This window comes from Oenanthe melanoleuca, chromosome 3 (genome assembly GCF_029582105.1).
Source record: "Oenanthe melanoleuca isolate GR-GAL-2019-014 chromosome 3, OMel1.0, whole genome shotgun sequence".
NCBI classification, from domain to species: Eukaryota; Metazoa; Chordata; class Aves; order Passeriformes; family Muscicapidae; genus Oenanthe; species Oenanthe melanoleuca.
In genome coordinates, this window is record NC_079336.1 from 60,996,081 (window position 1) to 61,016,685 (window position 20,605).

Here is a 20,605-nt window from a genome sequence, read left to right on the forward strand (position 1 = left end):
ACAAGGTACAATTTGGCTGACTGAGCTGCATCACTGCTTGGGCTGTGGTTGTAACAATAACTGCAGTGCTGCCCTTTGCAAAGGGAAACAGTAGATTGGCATTACCAGCAAAAGACAAGGACTTATGGTTGTAAATAGATCAATAAACATAGTAGTAACTGTTACTAAATTTATGCTCAGAGTGACTTGTTAGATGTAAGGTAGCACACAAGACAGCAGATCATAAAACAATCTTAGAAAAGCTTTTAAAATCCACACTCTGGGGACTTCTTGTTTATAAGCAGTGTGAATATCAGAGAATGAAGATGTGCTTGCTGCAAAAATAATGAACATGCACCACAGCTGGTCAGCTTATGACAATCCAGTCAGTTATACAGCTTAGCTGACTAGCCAGAGACTAAAGGTGAATGAAAACATGCTGCCAGTGATTTGTTAGCTTCTTCCCCCCTTAAGAAAACCATTTGTGTCTTGGCTGAAAAGGGCATATTTTCATTTCTAACTCTAATGCTGTTGAGTTGTTTGTTTTATCAATATCCTCCCGCATACTTGTTTACCTCAAGTAATAATAAAGATTCATTAGCAATATTTTTAGATGCAGAAAGTGCACCACAGTCTAACAATTTTAACATTGATAATACATCTTCATTTTCAACAGATGATGCTGGTGTTAGCCAGGAGGGTCTATCCACAGATATTGGAGGAGAATGAGCATTTGCTTTCATGTAAACACCCAGCTCATACATTGTAAAAGACAAAGCACGGTGAAGGTAAGTCATCACTTCATTTAAACTTCCCAATCATTTTTCCCTGTTTGCCATAGGAGTACCAGAATTACATGAGACATCATTTTGTTACCTTTGGATGTATCTCACTCCCTGCTTCTCAAGATACCTCAAATTACCCTTTTACTGAATGTGAAGACTGCTTGTAGGTCTAAGTTACTTAGGGATGACAAAGGTGGGAAAGACGCAGAAACATTTGTGATGACTGAATGCTACTCACCTTTCTTTCACAACATGATAATGTTCTCTGTGGTATCACTTGCAAATGCTAACATTTGTGACAGTATGCATTCATCCACAAATGAGCTGTAGTAGAAACTGATGACAAATCCTTCAGTAAGCACATACCTGAAACTGAGCTGAGCATTCTAAATTCAGAGAGGACCATTTTAGTCCTCAACAGACATTGGCTCTCAAATGCATGATGGTACCTGTCTTCCTACTAGATTTCAGGTACAAAATTGCTTTAATTTGATTTGCCTACATCCCTATAAAGCTGTAATTTCGTGAAAGGTTGAAACTTGGCAAGAGACTAGATACAGACAGCTGAGTGAAGGCTTGTCTACCCTCTACTGCCACATTCATGAGTATTTCTGAAGCTATCTTTTAAAATCCATTTCATATCCAAACCTGTGTTCTCTCAAACTTTTGGATTCTATTGTGTCCACTTCTGCCTCAGCTGTGGTAACAGGAAGAACATGCATATACAGATTTGGACAACTTGCAGCTAACAGCATAGCATGCTAAGGTTGGGCTTCAAATGATACTGTCTTTTATGTAAATATTTCTTTAAATCATGCATAAAAAAATCACATATTGCAGTGTTTTAGAACAGGTAAATGATATTTTAAACATTAGGTTAATGATAACTGAATTTGTGAATGCCACAAATGGGGACTACAATGGAAGATACATTCTATTCTAACAAAATGATTATTTTGTAAAGCTCACCTTACAAAAAAAAAAAAAAAAAAAAAAAAAAAAAAAAAAAAAAAAAAAAAAGAAAAGAAAAAAGAAAGTGAGGTTGTCCCTTATTTCCAACTCAAAATGGCAGTTGAGGTGTCTTCACAGTTGGCTGTAGTTTTCAGCAATGTTCAAATTCAATGGCCAAAACAGTAGAAATGCGTCCTGCTCCCACAGAGGCCTGTTGGATATCCCTGAAGGACCTCTCACAGCCACAGCAATATTGGACTGTGTGTGTCACAGGGCAGCTGCTGGCAGGATGCTTCAGCTGGCCAGAATGAGAGATAACACAGCCACACCACTGCTAATCTACCGGCAGGCAAATAAGGTATCTGATGAGAGATAAAGCATGGTGTCTACTTCTTCAAATCAAATTTTTTGTGGAGTTTCTACTTATTCACTGCACTGCAGTTCATTGCTGTGGATGGTCCTGTTTGGTTCTCTGTGAGCTCAATGCCTCTTCAGGCACAGCGCATCAGTGCAATGTAAATTATTAATTTCTTTGATTTAAGCCATCACTGATTTATGAATATTAATTCAGAAAAATGCTGTGGAGTTTGCAGATCACAAACAGTTCATAGCTGTCAAATTGCACCATGAGAGCTGCAATACAAAAACAAATTTCTTTGAGTAAGTGAGGTCAGTACTTGGATGCAGCCCCACCTGACAAAATCCACCATGGGAGCAAAGGATACTTTGCATCCTCTGGGCTTAACTGTGTTTCACACAAACCGGCTCTGATCAAGGGCTGCAGCTGCTTCCAGATGTAAATGCAATTGGTCCCTACCAAAATACCAGGTTGTAGCACGTGTCAGCTCAAAGGGAGAGTGCAGGGAGCACAGCAAACTCTGCCTGCACTGGGCTGGGTGTCCTCCCGGGCATGGAGAGGTGATGGCTTGTCTCTGCCTTGCACTCTTTACAGACAGGCTCTGACAGGCCCCAGGCAGTGCCTGTACAGCCAGATCCACACTCAGGGAGTGCTTGTGAGGCTCAGTCAAAGCAGAACTCGGGTTTTTTCTCCCAACAAGGCTGTATCCAGATCATACTGCATTTTTCTTCTCCTCTGTACCTGTGCTCCAGACGGGGAAGAGCGGACAGTGACATTCTTCATTGCCTTAGCTTTAAAACAGTTATGGAAGTTTCTTGAATTGTGAAAAATAAGGAATGATTTTGTTTTTAAGTGGAGTCCTAGAAAGGCAGCTTACAGCCTCCAGATGGCAAGTTGCAGAAGCATCCAGCATGTCATGCAAACAGTTCCCTCTCGTCTCTGCTTTCTCCTGCCATAATGCAAATCCCTTGGAGGATAGGAAGGTGTAGGCACAGCTGCTGGTGGGGATGCCAGGGAGGAAAGTGTTAAATGCTGAGGGTAAACATCTCCCGATTTGTTACCTAGTCAGCAGGGCAGAGAAGATCTCACAGATAAACCCAGCCTCGAAGCTTCTTCCCAGCTCAACTGGTTATTGCTCAGCGCAGCTCTTACTCATCCCAATCTAGGTGGAGCTCCTTCCCTCCCTCCCTCCCTCCATCCCTCCCTCCCTCCCTGCTGTGTCTGTCCCGGCTGAAAAGCTTTTCTCCAACACTGCCCAGGCGTTCGCGGGTCCGGCACGGCCTTTCGGGGAGCTGCAGAGGCTCCATCGCTCCGTCCCAGCCCAGAGGCCTGTCCTGCGAGCGCTGCCCCGAGCCATGGTGAAGTACGGCCTCGACTACACCCGCTGCAGGTGGATCCTGCCCCTGCTCCTGGGCATCGGAGTCATCTTCGGGATCATCGCCCTGGCGGGCAGGGGCTGGCTGGAGTCGCAGACCTTGCCCTACGTGCAGCAAGCGTCGCTGTGGCAGAACTGCCGGAGGCTGGACCAGGGCGGGGAATGGAGCTGCGAGTCCCTCATGGGCTACGGTAAGCGCCTAGGGCTGGGGGGAGCAGGCTCGGGAGCGGGGGACACATCCCCCGGGACACCTTCCCAGGGTCACATCCCTCAGGACACCTTCCCAGGGTCACATCCCTCAGGACACCTTCCCGAGGGTCACATCCCTCAGGACACCCGAGAGTCACATCCCCCAGGACATCTTCATGAGGGTCACATCCCTCGGGACACCTTCCCAGGGTCACATGCCCAGGACATCTTCATGAGGGTCACATCCCTCAGGACACCTTCTCAGAGGTGTCCTGACTGCATCACTCAACACTTGGCACCTCTGTATGAGGCCACGGGCAATAGCGACTGCCACTAAATACACCAAGGCTTTTGACTAACCGGGTGAAGAAATAAAATGCCCTCACATCCCTGTGCAGAATAGAACCTAGACGATTACACAATACATGAAAACCCATGCATGGTGTTGTACTGGTGCAGAAAATAACATGGGATTTTCTCCCTCTCTCAGAAAAGCTGGTAACATCTTCTCACTAATCACTACTTTTCAAAACTTAGCAGCTACCAGTGACCAAACATCCAAATGTTGTGTGGGTAAGCCTGGCATCAGTGTGACAAGCAGGTCTGAGTGCCAGAAAAAGGGAGGTAAAAATGTAAGATGGTAGCAAGATATTCCCAGGGAGTGTCAGGCTGCAGAATGCTGCCCTGAAACTGCTCCGGTAGGTGGGTCGTGTGAAAGAGTCTCCTTGTGATTATGAAAGAAAGCTTTACAAGTTGAAAGGATTTCTTGTTCTTCACTAAGTTTTGGTGAAGTATGCTATTAAAAGTGTTGACCCAGGTGCAATCTTCACCTCAAAAAGACATAAACCACAAGTGTGGGAGAATAGCCCAAGAGAAGGGTCACTCTGCTCTGCTTATTTTTTATTTTTCTGTTTATTTATATTTCTGATTTCTTTTTTATTTTATGTGTATTTGCTATTGGCCATGGTTTGAAACAAGTAACTCTGAATGAAGGGCTGTTAGCTTGAGCTGGAAAGGATGTTTAAGAGTTCTTACAATTTATGCTCATTCAAATTACAAGGAAGAACCTTTTCTCTAGGGCTCAGAATCTCAGCTCTTCTTGTTAAAAATAGGAGTAAAAGCACTTGCTGAAGCAATCTTAGGGATCATTTGTTACAGCACTTCAAAATTGTTCCTGAAGGTTTATTGTATGTCATGAAACTCTACCTTCTATGCACAAAATTCAGCTGTAATGAGTTAATTGCAGCAGGTTCTGTGAATGTAGGGCTCCAGGCATGACCAGCTCCACTGAGCATCACATCCAGTCCTGCTCTCAGGGCTCCAGCACCAGCTCTGTGGCTGGACGTAAATCATGCCAGCAAATTGGCCTCTGCTACATGGCACTTGAGAGAAGGAGAAAGAACATGGTGCTTAGTAGAGGGCTTCTCAGTCCTGAGTTTCCTCCTAAGTTTCCTGAAAAGCCAGCCCTCCTCATGATCTCCAGGTTAGGTCCTGGAGAATGCCATGAAAGCCAGCTTTAACTGGACAGAAAACACCCACATGTTTCACCTTGCTTCTCTTGATAATACAAGAGAAATTTCTCCTTACTTCTGGGACCTACATAGGTGTTTGGCATTTCACTTCCTTCCTTATCCTGCCTCATTCTTTAAATTCTGCAGCTGTATGCACAGTTTCCCTGGAAACTTGACAGCATGTGCAGACAAACCAGAGAGGCCATCCTCTGTGTGGACTGTACTGCAATGTCTGAGGTTATCATGAATCACATCCACAATAAGTCCAGCACTTTTAACACAAACATTGTGGACTTGGTACTCACATGGAGAGCATTATCCAGCAGTGACATTGGGGAGTCCACTGATACTTCTGAAAGCATTAGAAAGGCAGTTCGTGAGCTGCATGCCTGCATTATGCCCTCAATAGGTGTGCATCTATCATTTGAACTCTTCAAGGTGATTAAATACCCAGGAAGCCTAAGCAAATCCTCAGAATCCTCCTGGATAAAATTTCCTGGGTATGTCTGGCACAATGGAGTCACCTAGCCAGTGGGAGAATATGTGAAGGCTGTATGTAAATAAGGTATGCAAAGGCCAGGTAAGAGTGGGCTATGCTGCCAGGTTTCTGCCTTTGCCAGGTTATGCCATTACAATGCAGATCTTCCCCTTCATGGAGGGGGGTGAATTATCCCAGAAGACCCAGGAGAGGACTGTAGACCTGACTGCTGTGGCTGCAAACTCATGTCACTGCCCTGATCCTTTCTAGACCTTTCACTCAGACCCCTTTTCTCTGGAGGTGGGATGCTCTCAGATCCAATCCTGTTCTCCATTTTTCCTTGCTCAGTGATGTGGGATTGGGATTTTTCTTTTGTGACTCCCACCTTTTCTCATGCAGGGCAGAGGCAGATGATGCTACTCTTGGACTCCACCCAAAAGACCAGCCCATGAGAGCATCTCACTTGTGAGCATCCAGGTCCTGTGTTGAGCCTGATTGTACCTGCCTTAGTGATGAAACAGAGAGTTTTAGTAATTCTGAGATTACATTTACCTACTGTGCTCCAGAAAGGTCGTGGAAAACAAGCATTCAGCATCATGTTCTGTGGGATGTTTAACTCTGTGCCAAGCTAAACACAGTGCTGGTTAAACAACTGGTTAAACAAAGTGTAATTACACGCCTTCCTGAGCACAGAGACAAAGATGTGATGTAAGCGTAAAGGACAGAAATGTTTTACAGACTCCCTGAGATCTCTTCTCCCCCCTCTGTTTCACAGTTTCCATCTTGTTTCTTTTGACCTTTACTCTCAGCTTCCCTGTCTAATCTCGTGCTGGCTGGGAAGGTTCTGAAATTTGGCCCTCCTGCAGGGGTGGTTTCACTGATAGACATACTACATATGTGTATCCCAGCAGCTGCCAGCAAATATTGTCAACATGACTTGGACAGTGTAGTTATCTTAATCCACTACAGTCATCTTTATCCTATCATAATTAGATATAATTGCAACATCCTTGCAAGTTGTTAATTATAATGTGCAAATTCAAATCAAATTCTGCACGTGCATTGTTTATAATTCCCCTTGAATCTCGGCTGTTTGACTTAAGATATGTTTATACAGTTGGAAAGCAGAAACCCAACTCACTGAGGTTGATTACATTGGAAAGGAAGAAGATTGAATACTTAATTGACTGCATCAGTGGAGTTTGGAGGTTTTGATATTATTTTTCTTTTTCCTTTTTTTTTTTCTTTGAAAAGGGGGTGGAGTAGCTCCACTGGTGCACTTATCTTCTGTGAAAGCATCTGCTCACCTGTGGTCTTTTGCAAAGTTTATGAGCTCTGTGGAAAGTGAGAATATGAAGAGTTTATACACTCTGTTATCTTCTCCAAGACTTCAGATCATCTACTTTAAACATATGACACTCATGTAGACTTTGTCAAAGACTGTTGCTTTTCAAGCATATTTATCTCAAATAAATAGAACTTTCTAGGAGAAAGTATCCAGTGCATTAGGGAACATACTCAAAATGTATGAAATTTGGGATGCGGGACTGTGAGATTCACTGCTCTTGCTTCTCATTGTTCTTGCACTTGAAGAAACAAAGGGCTAGATCTCATGACATGCTTGAACACATACAAAAAGAGATTAAAACTTTTTTGATAGATAATGAACAATATCGAATGTATCTCTGTGAGACATGGCTGAGCTTACAAAGAAAATGCACAGGTTAAACCCCATCATGACGCTGGCACAGCACTCCTTTGTTTTTCTTGTTCTTTGGCTATATTACCTGTCTTGAACAAGGTGTGTCTTGCAGACCTGAGACACTTCTTCAGTATGTAATTTATTCCACTGCAGGCTTTGAAGATGTTTAAGCATGTGTAGGTAAATACATAATAAACATGAATAATGTGGGGGGAAATAACTGATTTTATTAGTCTGAATGTGGTGCACAAAGGGTGAAAAACTAGTGACTACACTGGTCCTGTCTTATCTTCCACCTAGATTTGCAGTTCTTCCATTTGCAGCTTCTGCCATCAAAACAACTGAATTTTTAAAGCTCTAAATGTATGTTGAAGAGATCATCTCATTTGCATAGTGCAAAGAGAGATCTTGGGGGGAAAAAATCAGGAAAAGTCATTTCCATATGGCAAGTGAAACTCACATCTTCAGTTATTTTCACACTGTAATATTCTATCATAGCTTTTTCCTGGGCTGTGTGGAGAGGCTTGTGGCTGTGGAGATTAGTGGAGGGATGAATGATTTTGCTATCTCAAAAGGACACCTTTGTGCAGGTTGTCTTCCAGGCAAATAATGGGCAACTAGGTTCTAGGTATCCTGTTTTATTTTGGCCTATGAATATGAATGCAACACTACAAGATAAGAAGGCTAGTATAGTATGATTATAATGAACAAAAAACTACTTCAAATATGACAGCAAGTAAGTATGGCTACAAGATAAGTAAAAGAAGGAAATGTTGCAAAAATAATATCCTTTTGAGAAAATAAATATTCTGCATCCCCGTTGATGAGTAGATTTTTCCCCCCTGTTCTACCTGTTCCAGGGTTTTTGTTTCTGGGGAAACTTTTGCTACAGTGAAACACCATTTATGATCCTGGAGGAAGAACAAAATGGAAATCACTTACTAAAAAACCCCAAGTAAGGATACATCAAGGTTACATGGTGTGGTTGGGACCAGTTTCCAAAATCCCTCTCTGGGTACTACACCTACCACTGGCCTTGCACTGCTGTCCACAAAACTCTACCTGTGGAAAATTACCTTCTCCATCAGAGCAGTGACTCATCACACTGGGGCACAGGACAGACCAAATTTTGCCATTGCCACACTCCCTATGTAAAACTCTTTTTCCTTTCCCCACATTCCCATCACATCTGACAGCAAGCACCAAATTCCAGCATGGGGAAGCCTTTACTTGCCCCGAGATAAAGCAAGCACCCTGAGCATGATGACACAGGGGTATTTCCAGAGGGACAGGATGGGATGCAGCAGATGGAGCACAAACAAGATGTTCCAGTGGCTCTCTGGCATCTGAGGGTGTCTGTACATCAAAATAGAAATGAAGTGAACAAGTAACTGTGCTTTTGAAGAAGGGACCAGCTCAAGTCACCGGGACTTTACTGCAGATTTTTCCTGAAGTCAAGGTTCTGCACTTAACAGCTTTCAGAATTTGGTAAAATCCAAGTAGATTTGCAGAAGTGTCTTTCCAGCTGGGGAAGAGGCTGGGGAGGTTTCTGACAAGTTCAAGGAAGCCCGTGGGAGAGCCCAAGGTGGAGCCCAGCTCTGCTCTGTGCATGGCCTGGATTAAAGGCAAACCTCTGACACAGGGCGAACTGAAAACGAAAGGCTGCTGCTATTCCTGCTGTACTGTAGCATAAAATGGTTATGTTTATATAAAGTGATTGTCTGTAGTTTTAATGACAGTGTGTAGAGAAGCATATAATTTCCTAAGACATCATTCTCCTTAAAGTGTAATGTTACCTGGGACTAACCAGTGAGAAATGAGATTACAAGATTAGTTACTGAATAATGTAGAATACTCAATAATTATTCAAGGCTTAGAATGAGAAAAAAATACATCTCAAACATATAGCTAATGAAAACATCACAACAGTGTTTGTAAGGAATGATGCAAGAAGGAAAGAAAAAATTTGATTTTCCCCAGCTTGTAGGAGGCACTCCATTGTTTCTAAACAGATATAAGAGAAAAGAATCAAGGCCAGAGCATTTAATTACCATGGCAATTTTTGTTCCTTATCTGGAATTGCTAGTGTGCTTTCCCTTTTACTTTAAGAGTTTGTACTTACATAGTTTCAGTGGCAGATGTATTTAATCAGATTCTTTTCTAAATAATAGCAATGCTCTTGAGCAATTAAATCTCCAGAGAGCAATTGTACATGTAATCCCACTGTTTATTATCCAGCCTTCCCTTAATAATTATGGTTAGATTATGTGGAAAAATAGCAGTCATGTGGAACATTCTCATCTGCTCAGCAGGAGACATGAACTGCTGGTGCTGAGGATTTTGAGAAGATCCTCAACACTTTGCATTTTCAGGTCCTGAAGTATTGGAGAGAGGATTCCTTTCACTTACACAGGAGGCATCTCTGCTGACAGAATGTGGAAACTTGTGGCCAAACTCTCAATCCTCTTCACCTCATCTGTTCCTCTAGTTTATTGAGGTAATCTGATTCAGCATGGCTATAACATTTCCATATTGTATATATACAAGTAACATATAATAACATCTCCATAGTCTGAAGAGTGATAAGGGCTGCAAGATGCATTTCAAATTCCACTGTATGTTTAGACAGATTATTTAAGTGGGAAGGTGTTACACAGCAAAAGAAACAAAACTCTCAGAACATTCTTTCATATTTCTGTATCACTTCTCACTGGCAGCTTGTGCTGTTCTGAGACACCTCAAACATACTGACTCAGCGAGCATTATAATGCCATATTTCTTCTTTGTTAAGTACCACTACAAAACAACTCATTGCTCAGAAATTCCCAGGAACTTAAAGTAGCTTGTGAAGTGCTGACACTACTCTGTGTTCCAGAGGTATCTGGCTTCCTTCTACTAGTACTAAATTGCCCTTCACTTCAGTCCTGCTGAATTACTAATCTGAAATTGAATACATCTAATGTCACCTACTGTGCTGACATATGCATGCTGTGCCCAAATCAGGCCCCAAAAAATAGGAAGTCTCTGTGCAGTTCATTTAACAACCTCATCAGCAGTAAGCAGCAAGGGACAATTTCTTGATTTCAGATTTCAAGATGCATTGTAAAAGCTGTTTCATTAACAAGAAGAGTAAATAAATTCAATGTATTTTTATGAGCACAAAGCACAACTTCTGCTTATATGATGGGGGTTTTATTTTGCAAATAGCAAAATTTTGCTTCTACCAGAAAACCAGATCCAGGTTCACAGCTGCTGTCTGTTAGTGGGAAATTCCCTTGTGCAAAAGGTGATTTTCATCAAGGTTTAAGAACAAAGTTTGCTCACAGCATGAAAACTGCAGATCAAGAGTGACAACAATTCTTGGCGCACATGAAAATAACATGTAAATTCAGTGTTCATCAGTCCCAAAAGGCTCTGGGAATATAAAACATGAAAAGAACTTTTTTGAAAAGGTTCCACTCTACTGTTTTGATTAAAAGTCCTAGTTCATAGCTTGTGTTATGATGGAAATTGATGCTGTTTAATTCACATTAAGTATTTCAACCCACTCAGGGGTAATTAGGGAGCTGGTACATCTTGCTATTCTTATTAACTGAGCTTATGTAAATGAACTGATTAATCAATACTTTACCTGTTTTATTTACCTGACCCTCCCAAACGTCCACATCCAAGTATAAGTAATCCTCCTTTAATTTAAAATAAATAGGAAAAAAATAGAAGGAAAAAATTTTATAGCATTAAAGTGTATGAAGTTGAGCTTTAATCCTGAGATTTTCTCAGTGTGTGCAACTGCTTCTGAAGATAATGTGAGATAGGGGTACTCCCTGACTCTCTCATGAGCAAACCTTTAATTTTGAGGCACTGTGTGTGCATTATATTTAATAGCTAACTTACTCCCTTGGTGCTCCCTTTGATGATGGCTCTACACCCTCTCCCCCTTCTGCCTTCCCAGCATTAAGTAAGCATCGGGGAGCAGCCCTCATTAATCCAAGATTTGCAGAAGCCAGCTTCTAAATCAAGCTTGTACATGCCTGAGCTTATGATGAGATGAATTTGAACCACTCCCTCAAGACGTAACTGCTCCTCCCCTCAAATTCAAGTCAGAATAGCTTCTAAGTTTAATTGCTTGCCTCAGTAAGAAAGGAGGGTTGCAGATTACATAAAGGTTTTGCCTATGTTTGTTTGTGGGTGAAGTCAGTGGGGAGGAATTAATATGTTTTTCTTTTAAAGGAGTTGAAGCCCACCAAGCCACACTGATCTATCACTTTAGCATGCAGCTATGGACAAAACACTGCCTTCTTCTAATATATGCAGAGTTTTATTGATAGAAAACTACTCATAGAGCCTATTTTCCTTAAAGTTGTAATTTAAAATCATTATTATGGGGTAATTGTCCTTAAATCCTAATCCTTTCTCATTTATATGGGACGTGTTACTAATCATTGAAAAGCTCTGGCAATGACTTTATCCTAGTGTGAACCCAAATAGGTCATTCTCTGCTTCCATTCTTGTCTTCTAAATAGTGGCAAGCTAAAAGCTGGTTCTGGCTCACACAAAAATTACTTTTATGAGATAATACTCTGTTATTAAACAAGAAATCAATATTAACAGCCAGTGAACTCTAAAAAAGTAATGCTAGGGGTAAAATAACACAGTTATCAAGGAAGATGCCATATAGAAAGACTAAAAATTCTGTATTCCGCTGCAAAAGATATAAATTCACACAAAAAAATCCAAAGAGAAACCTCCAGTATTGACTACTCATATGAAAGACATACAGAGAATGAGGTTCTTTTGAGAATGATCCGGATGCAATGAAGAAACTCAGAAAACAGTACATATCCAATCATACCTTTGATATTATTTTCCTTGTTTTATTCTGTTCATAAATTATCCATGACTAATATGTGATTTTTTCTCATTTGTACAAACTTTGAAATATTTTCAGTCAATGGCTTTCAGTCTGTGCATGCAGTTCATTCATAAGAAGCTGCTTTTGATAGTTTCTGATTTATGTTGCCTGTATGCAAACGTGTATACTGGTATTTCAATGCCAGCTCACGTGGTCAGCAAACAATTACAGAGATTGCAGTGTGCATTTGTTTCCAGAAAGAGCACAGAAATTCCCCATGGTTGGCATGTTGCAGAGTCAGTATTTCCAGAGGACAGGGTTTTGCACTGTGTAATGCTGCAGAGGTAACACAGGAAATCCAGAGTCCTGGTGACAGTGGGGTGCATGACCAGCAGCTTGTAACCCCTCGGCTGGTAGAGATGTGGGCTGATGGGTCTGATGGACCACCTTAAGAGTCATGCTAAGGGAACACGAGTTCTGCTGCAAACGTGTGCACTTTCACACAGAAACTCTCTTGAGGAGAGCAAACCAAAGGGAAATGGATAAAACCTGGCCAAAGCAGTTCCTTTTCAAAGTGAACATGTGCTCTGCAGTGTTCGCCACACCCTGACAAAGAACGCCAGGTTGAGAAACTCCAGTGAGTTCAGCTTTGTTTCCAAAATAATACTCTTTCCCTTTAATCAGGGAGATGTTAAACAGGTTGAGCTCTGCAAGCTCAGCCTAAAAACATTCTCATTACGTACAACACAGAGATGAATTGCTACCACTGCAGATTTCGGTTCTCCTAAGAATCTCTTTCTGCAGCTAAAACTGCAGGGTTTATGTTTCTTTCCCTAGGTGGTATGGAGGATAACAGAGCAAAATATTAGTCTGTTGCATTTTCTTTCATCCCTCCCTGGTTCTTGTGAATTAAAGCTACCCTTCCTCAAATCACTGTACAATTCACTGCAGTGTGAAAATGATCAGTCAGCAAGAGCCTCTAGATAATTGTTGGTGTCTTTGAGCTGGCAATAAATATTTTTGTTTTTCTTTCCAATGATAGTTGTGTATTTAGCTTCAAGCCAAGAGGAAAATTTGGAGAAGTATGTTCTTATTGATTATACAAGAAGCAGTACTTCTGAACTCTCTGGGGAAGCTTTCAGAAAATGTCAACTAAGGAAAGACTAAGCAGTTTATGTGGTGTGGGAGTACCAGATCAAGGAAAAACATGAGAAGGTTTTAGTGAATATGTTCCCATGTTTTGAAACACATGCACCAGGAACGTGGACATTTGTATTTGTCATGGAGGAAATAGAGATCATATGCTATTTTCAAGACACAGCAGCTCTTTTTTTGAAGGCACCATTTGAAGCATGAAAGATGTCAAGCTAAGGAAATACTAGGTTTGGTGGTTCAAAGTTTTGGCTGAACTTACTTCTGAACAAGAAAGTTTGTTTCTTTTTGTGTGAAGTACAGACAGTGTTTCCACTTTCATAAACTGTAAAATGTGTGAGGAGTAAAATCAGGAAGGCAGGAAACTGGAGATATTCTTAGTCCTGGATGTCTAGTTATGTCCACCAGCTTCCCTATGGCTGCAGCCAGATATAGGATAATCAGAATGTGTTTATATGGTGCAATATAGGAAGTAGTCATGCTGCCTCCAAACTGAATTAGCTTTAATAGCAGAGTAATAAATCTGTGTTACTATTGAATTCTGTCTCAGGCAATAGTTTAGCTCATAAGATATGAGCTCTGTCCTAGCATGGAGAGCTCTTTCTAGTCTCTAAATTAGCTCAGGGGTCTCCTCACACAGCAGGGAGTTATAGAAGTCAGGCACTGATTTTCATTTTCGAGTAGTCACATATTGCTGTAGTCATTTTAGATAGCCCAGACTCTCACAAATCATTGCTGGTTGACTTACAAAACTGTTATCAGAAGCACTGTCCTCGCTCTGCTTGAGACAGGTGTGAAAACATGGGATCCTCTTGCCTGTTTGGGATAGCAGTGTCCTGTTTAAGATCAAATTGCTCAGAAAATTGTCAGTTAGAAGGAGTTTTGAAGAGTGGCTGGTGTGTAGCTGCCCACAAGCCCTTCCATAGTGTTCACTGGTGCTCTTTCAGCTGATGGAGGGGCTGAAAAAGGGAGAAATGGGACTGGCACCAAAGCATTACAGGATGCTGCTGGTATTCAAGGACACTTTTGTAAAAACATGTTTCTTTTCTTTTTTTATAAAGCACATTTTAACTCTCAAACAGCCAAAATACCACCACCACTTTTGGGCCTGAGAAAACAGATCTCAAAAACTCCCGATTATTTTTATAAACCCAGTTTGATATCCTTTAACCTGCTGCTCCATCTACTTCAATTTTTGATTTGGTGACAGGTGGACTGACCCCTTTCAGTTTTTAACTGCCCTCATTTTACAGTCAAGAATACACTGAATTGATGTTGTACTTGTGAGGATTCTTTGGCCTGGGGTTCAAAGCTTTGCAGATAAAATAATTTATTCATATTTTTACTAAATGTTAAAGACAAAAACCCCCACAACATTGGAAGATAAGAAAATGTTTGGAACCAAATTAGCCACTTGCTTGTCAGTGTTTTTTTTGATCAATTTAATTCTTCGAATTCTAACATTTTTAAGGAATTCTATCATAGTTGTATTCACAAAGAGCTAAGCTACTCTAGTACTCCTGGCTGGCACAAGATAAAATAAGCACCTCAAATATAGAAACAGTTGCAATTATTATTGCACAAAGCCTTTGTTACCTTTTACTCTAGAAAGTTGTTTACACACTGTGGTCTTGCACTGCTGAAAGCTGCTGCTTTTTGTAAAGGACAGATGAAGTCAGAATATTTTTCTTCAAAAAAGCCCTGTAAAGACTCACTCTTCTATACAGCTCTACTGCCTTGGAGCTGTTTATTGTTTTTCTTCAAACACTGAGGGCATTTTTTTCTCTTTTGTAGAACTGAGAGACACAAAATTGGCAGTTAGGTGATTGAGCAATGCCTCCAAATGGTGCAAGCATCCTGCAGCAAGCATGTCTCTTCTTGCCCATAGCCAGTGCCTGGCAGGCTGGGCGTGCTCCCAATCCGCATCCATGCAGTCCCAGCATTTGGAACACCACTTCAGGAAAAACACCTGTGTGAGCTGGCACAGGAGGGAGTGCTGGCACGGGCAAGGTGCCAGGCATGGCTCCCCGAGCCCCCAGCCCAGGTGCTGCTCCCACCCCAGGGCTTGGTGCTCCATCATCAGCTGCTCTTGGAAGCAAGGCTGAGATTTGGCAGCGGGGGTGGTGGGATCCCCAGGACTCCTGGTGTCTCTGAACTTGCTGGGCAGGCAGCTCTGCTCTGACTCTGCTCCTTAGCCTGGGAGTTTTGTATCTAACAACGAGCAGTTGTGCACCTAAGAAAAAACCACCTCTAGATGTTCTTGTCATTTCACTCTTTCGCCAGATGTATCCAGAACTCTTGTATCCAAGAGCAGTGAGGTCACCATGGCTGACAAACTTCTCTGATGGCTGCTTTTCTTGCTGTTTTAAAGGGCTAAACAGAGATACTGGGAATAGGGACTTCTTCAGTGGTGTATATTGAGCAGTATAAGAAATTCCTCTTCTTGACTGTTTCTTCTGATACTCTGAGGTGCTGTCCCTTCTTGCTGTGTCTCCACACTGCAAACTCTACCTCTGAGCCCCCTGTAAACTCCTAGAGAGAAGAGATAGACCTAAAACACTGGGCTAGAAAATGAGATGTAAGAACACTTTTGCTGTCCCTTTCAGCCTCCTCAAGCAGCTTACTGTTTATGGGAAAACAATCCAGTTGAAAAGCCCTGTAAGCAGACAGAAACTTTGCAGAATAAAAAAAGAGAATGAATGTGGCTTAAAACTGAAGATACAGTGTGATAGATAGAATGGAGCAGGAATCATAAAGCAGGGAGAATGTTGAAAAGCAAACAGAAGGGAAATTAGTTTTGATGAAGTGAGGGGTAGAAGAGGATAGCTGGAAAATCTTGATCCATTTTTCTTGCCTAATAGTAGTGGTGGTGTGGGCCCTGGGGAAAGACAGGTTGAACACCAAGTTGTCACTCACTAGGGACAGGACAGTTGCTTTCATGCTTACCTGATTCTGATCCAGGGAAAGGCAGGACACTTTGCATTTCATTACTTCCATGCTTAAAGCAAAAAAAATTGATAGGTTACTTGCACAATTTCAGAGGGAGCTTTTACTGAGCAGCATGCACTGCATTTAAGTTGAATTGTAATTATTGTCAGGGTTGTTTGGGCAGTGATAATTTTTTGGCACTGCAGTTGCATATATTTGGTTAGAAGCCAACCCTTGACAAAGGCACAGTGGCTGGATGGGGGGATGAAGTCTGTAGATGCCTAGCAGACTTCAACTTAATTTACTTACTTAATTTACTACACAACTTAAAATGTGTCAAAGTGGCTTTTTTACATCCAGAAGAGACACTTTGATGTCTTTGAGCATCAGTTGCTCCTCAAGTCTTGAAATATTAAATAAATATTATTTTCCCAGTTGTTATGTCAATACAATATGCTTTGCTTTAACATGTTATAACATAAAATTTTGTAATTTGAAAATGAAAGAATTAATATCTGGAATAATCTTTTTGAATTGAAATGGTTCTAAATTTGGACCAAAATCAGAGATCCAATTTCCCTACAAAACAGATTCCAAATCATTAGCTCCATTTAGGACATAGAGCTAAACTAAAGCTGAAATACAGAAATCACTGAATTTTGACATTTATGGGATATTTCCATACCTTTATGTGAAGCAGTAGTGCTTTTATAAACACTTTGCTTCAAAGGAAGATTTGTATTAGTTCCAGGGACAGTTTAATTCTCCTTGTCTGTGTAAAAAGGAAGCTGGTTTTGTGGCATCTGCTGAGGTAATATTTGTTATTGAAGAACAGTACCCGCTTTTACATCATTAAAGCCACTTCTATCTTAATTCTTAATTGTTAAAACTAAACAGTAAGCTCACACCCAAACCCCCATTTCATTCTACATGAGAAGACAAAGCTGGAATTTTGAGGCATTTTGCACTTAGTGCATGATTTCTTGTGGAACTGAAATGTTCACCTATAAGAGGAGAGAAAGGTCCCATGCTTTCTTTCTTGGGAGATGATCCTCTTTTCACAGGTTTTTAAATTAATCTTTAATTATCAGGCAGAGAAAACCAGCCTTTGTTTTTGTTTTTGTTCCTTTCTAATGTATCTCTGTCTGATTTCAGCCTGGGGAAGAGCTGCTGCTGCCACATACCTGGTTGGCTTTCTGCTCCTAGTCATCTGCTTTGCACTGGCCATCATAGCATTTGCCATTGACACGCTTCGGTTCAACTTCATCCGCGGGATCGGAGGCTTGCTCTTCGTGGCTGGTAAGGCAGCACGTGCAAGCTTAGCTTGTGCAGGCATATCCATACTAGACCTGATATCTTCCTCAGCTGATTCTATACTTGAGTCTTTGCCTGTGTGCAATTGAGCTCTGAAAAATCAAAGTCTGTCATGGCACTGGGTTGATTTTCAGATCCTCCAAAACATGTATGGGTTTAGCTACAGGGATTATGGAGGAAGGCAGTGGTGCTGGGTAGTAAACTTCTTTTGTTTTCTCCTGTTTCTTCAGCTGTGTTCTCCATCATGGGCCTGGTCATTTATCCAGTAAAGTTCTCATCTGAAATTGAAATGACAGGAATCAATATGTTCAGCTGGGCCTATGGCTTTGGATGGACCACTGCCATTATGGAAATATGCTTGGGATTCTTCTTCTGCTGCCTTCCTAATTATGAAGATCAGATCTTGGGTAATGTCAAGCCTACATATTTTTACTCTTCCCCATAAGCACCAGGAAAAAAGTGTTCATATTCCAGAGATACCTGACAGACTAGTTATGTTTTTCAGAATATTGTCAGCAGATGTTAGTAGAAAAGGCTGGAAACTTTGGCACTGGCATCTGCAATAAAGTTATCTTCTCTATTTTGGACCTTCATATCTGATGTGCGTTGGTTAGATAAAGCACAAACATTAAAACCCCTTGATTTTCCTCATTGAGTCCCATGAATGGGGTTTATGAGGATTCCATTGCATTTTAAATACACTCACAATTGTAATTAAATTCAGAAAAACTCACTAAACTAGCAATAAACAAAACAACTCATATCATCTTCCTGAAGGAAAGCAACTAAAAAAAAGCCATTTTGTATGTGTCATCTTTAACCAGAAGATTTTGCACAATTTTCAAAAAGTCAAATACATTTACCTGCTGACCGCCTAAGTAGAAATTAGTCAGCCAGCACTTCATAGCTTTGCTTCTATTTTTCATTCATTCACTTAAGCCATAAGGAGAGAGTGAAGAAGGGATTAAAGCTTCCTACCAGAGCTAGCATCTTGACTTTTCCTCATTCATGTGGAATGTATTTATTTCTAAATATTTCAAGAGTAAGCAAGGAACACCAGTAAAGCCTTAAGAATCCTGGTGTGCCATTGCTGGTTCCAGTACAGACTGGGCAGAGGCAGAGTAGATTTCAAGCTAACCCTGCAACCTGCAGACCTGGTTTGATAAAGCTTCTGGTGTGGCTTTCTTCTCGGGTGTCCTGAGATTTTTTTTCTGCTGTATCAAAATCTATGAGTTTAAAATGCTCTGTTATACTGGTCCAGCTTTTTTATCCAGTATAGAAAGGTCAGATATGATTTACCTGCACCTCAGGAGCTGAGCTGGAGCAGTGTGAGTGTAAGTACTGTACAGTTGCTAAAAGGCCCCTTTTTGTTCTGAAGTATTTTAAAAGTGGAAAATGTGTACTGTCATATGTAACTGTAAAATGCATAAATCCCCATTACCATCTCATACTAAAGCTCTCATAGAGAAAATCACATCATAAAACATCTTCCAGAATCCTATATTCCACAGTGCCTCTAGCCTCAATAAACTGCAGGCAACGAAGTAAACTCAAGACTCTGCTGGTTTCTGCCTTGTTAAACCTAAATTTATAACATTCCATTTATTCTCTTAAGTGGAAAAAAATTGGATATGTGATGTGGAAACCCAGTCTCATCTAAATCCTGAACTGCTGTGGTTTATTGGTTTGTAACAAATCTGCAATTTTGTAACTACATGTACCATGAAAAGCCCTGCCAAGTGTTTTTTGTTTGAACCAATTAGAGGTGGAAAATTTTTTAGTTAGAAGTTCTTGGTACCTAAAATTAATAAAGGCACAGGGCTTCACCTGTGTTACTTGAAGGTTTTTGGTTGGTTGGTTGGTTGGTTGGTTGGTTGGTTGTGTGTTTTTTTGAGCAGTTAACTCCATTCACTTTTATGGCGTGTCTTCTAACTTTGACCAATAAGAGTGAGAGATGGGGAGAGTATAAACAATGGGAAGAGTGTATGCAACAAGGAATAATTAGACACTAAGGTTTAAAAATTTTAAAAAATGTTTCCCAGCTGGAAGAAAAACAAAGTGAAATACAGTTGAGAACAAATTGTATAAAATGACTTGCAATTATTTGTGTAATACTATCCATTCAGGAGAAAAAACTTATCATAAATATTTTCATTATGCTTATTACACCTAATAAAAGAGGGTATCTATGTATTGTTTCAAAAATGAGTCTTAACTTTTGTTCTCTATTGAGAGTGGGGAATTGTGGAAACCCCCAAAGCCTCCTCTTCTCAAGCACCACCTTGGAGTACCTGAGTATGCTGGATTAAATTTGACATCCAGCATCACACCTACAGCTTGTGTTATTCTTCAACCCTATGCTGGCTGTCTCCCAAGGCCTTGTTCACAAGCACATGAGAATAGTGGACACTTATGGATGGCTCTGTTTGCTTATGGGCTTATGGTGTTGAGTGCCTACACAAAGAATTCTGTGCCACGATGTGCTGCAGCTCATTTTGGCATGGATGGTAACATACTTGTGCTCACCAAATAGGAAACCAGCACGGTCCTGCTCAGAGCTTTTGCTCCAACAGGTGTGGCAAATCCCCTGAGGAAGCTAAAGAAAACTTAAGCAACCACTGTTCATATCTACAGTTTCTTTTGCAATAGCTGGACACCGACAAAATACCTGGAGCTGGGGAAAGGTGCACGACGCAAGGTTTAGGAGTGTGACTCCAACCCTGATGAGATGGCAGAGCATAATTAAAAAGCAAAGAAAATCACCAGTGACCATCCCCCTTCCTCTCTCCTCTCCCTTGCTGATTTTGGCAGTTTCACCTCCTCTTCTCTTCCCTTTTCCTCTTCCTCCTCCTCCCTAAAGGTGTCTCAGCAGTGACAGAGCTGGTGGCTCTGCAGGATTAGTCCCAGTCGCCATTTCCCACTGCCACTTCTCATTCCTGGGAGAGGAGGAATGAAGAAACTTGCTGACCCCAGCATAGCATCAGGGATTGTAGCCTGGCTCCCTGCCCCAGGCCCTCACTGGAAAGGCTTT

General features: G+C 41.2%; 1 protein-coding gene across 1 annotated transcript; it reads left to right on the plus strand.

Annotated features, from left to right (window-relative positions):
• The first annotated feature begins 3,160 nt into the window (after positions 1-3,160).
• LOC130251704 (p53 apoptosis effector related to PMP-22-like) lies at positions 3,161-19,774 on the plus strand. Its single transcript, XM_056488557.1, has 3 exons — positions 3,161-3,639; positions 17,416-17,559; positions 17,805-19,774. Exons 1-3 carry the CDS (start codon positions 3,429-3,431, stop codon positions 18,017-18,019), a joined length of 570 nt encoding a protein of 189 aa, XP_056344532.1. The 5' UTR covers positions 3,161-3,428; the 3' UTR covers positions 18,020-19,774.
• Positions 19,775-20,605: the final 831 nt, after the last annotated feature.

Bases quoted from the DNA above. Each gene is read 5' to 3' on its own strand.
- LOC130251704 (XM_056488557.1), top strand. From the start codon at position 3,429: ATGGTGAAGTACGGCCTCGACTACACCCGCTGCAGGTGGATCCTGCCC. The intron at 3,640-17,415 runs GTAAGCGCCTAG...GTCTGATTTCAG, and splicing joins CGAGTCCCTCATGGGCTACG to CCTGGGGAAGAGCTGCTGCT. The intron at 17,560-17,804 runs GTAAGGCAGCAC...CTGTTTCTTCAG, and splicing joins AGGCTTGCTCTTCGTGGCTG to CTGTGTTCTCCATCATGGGC.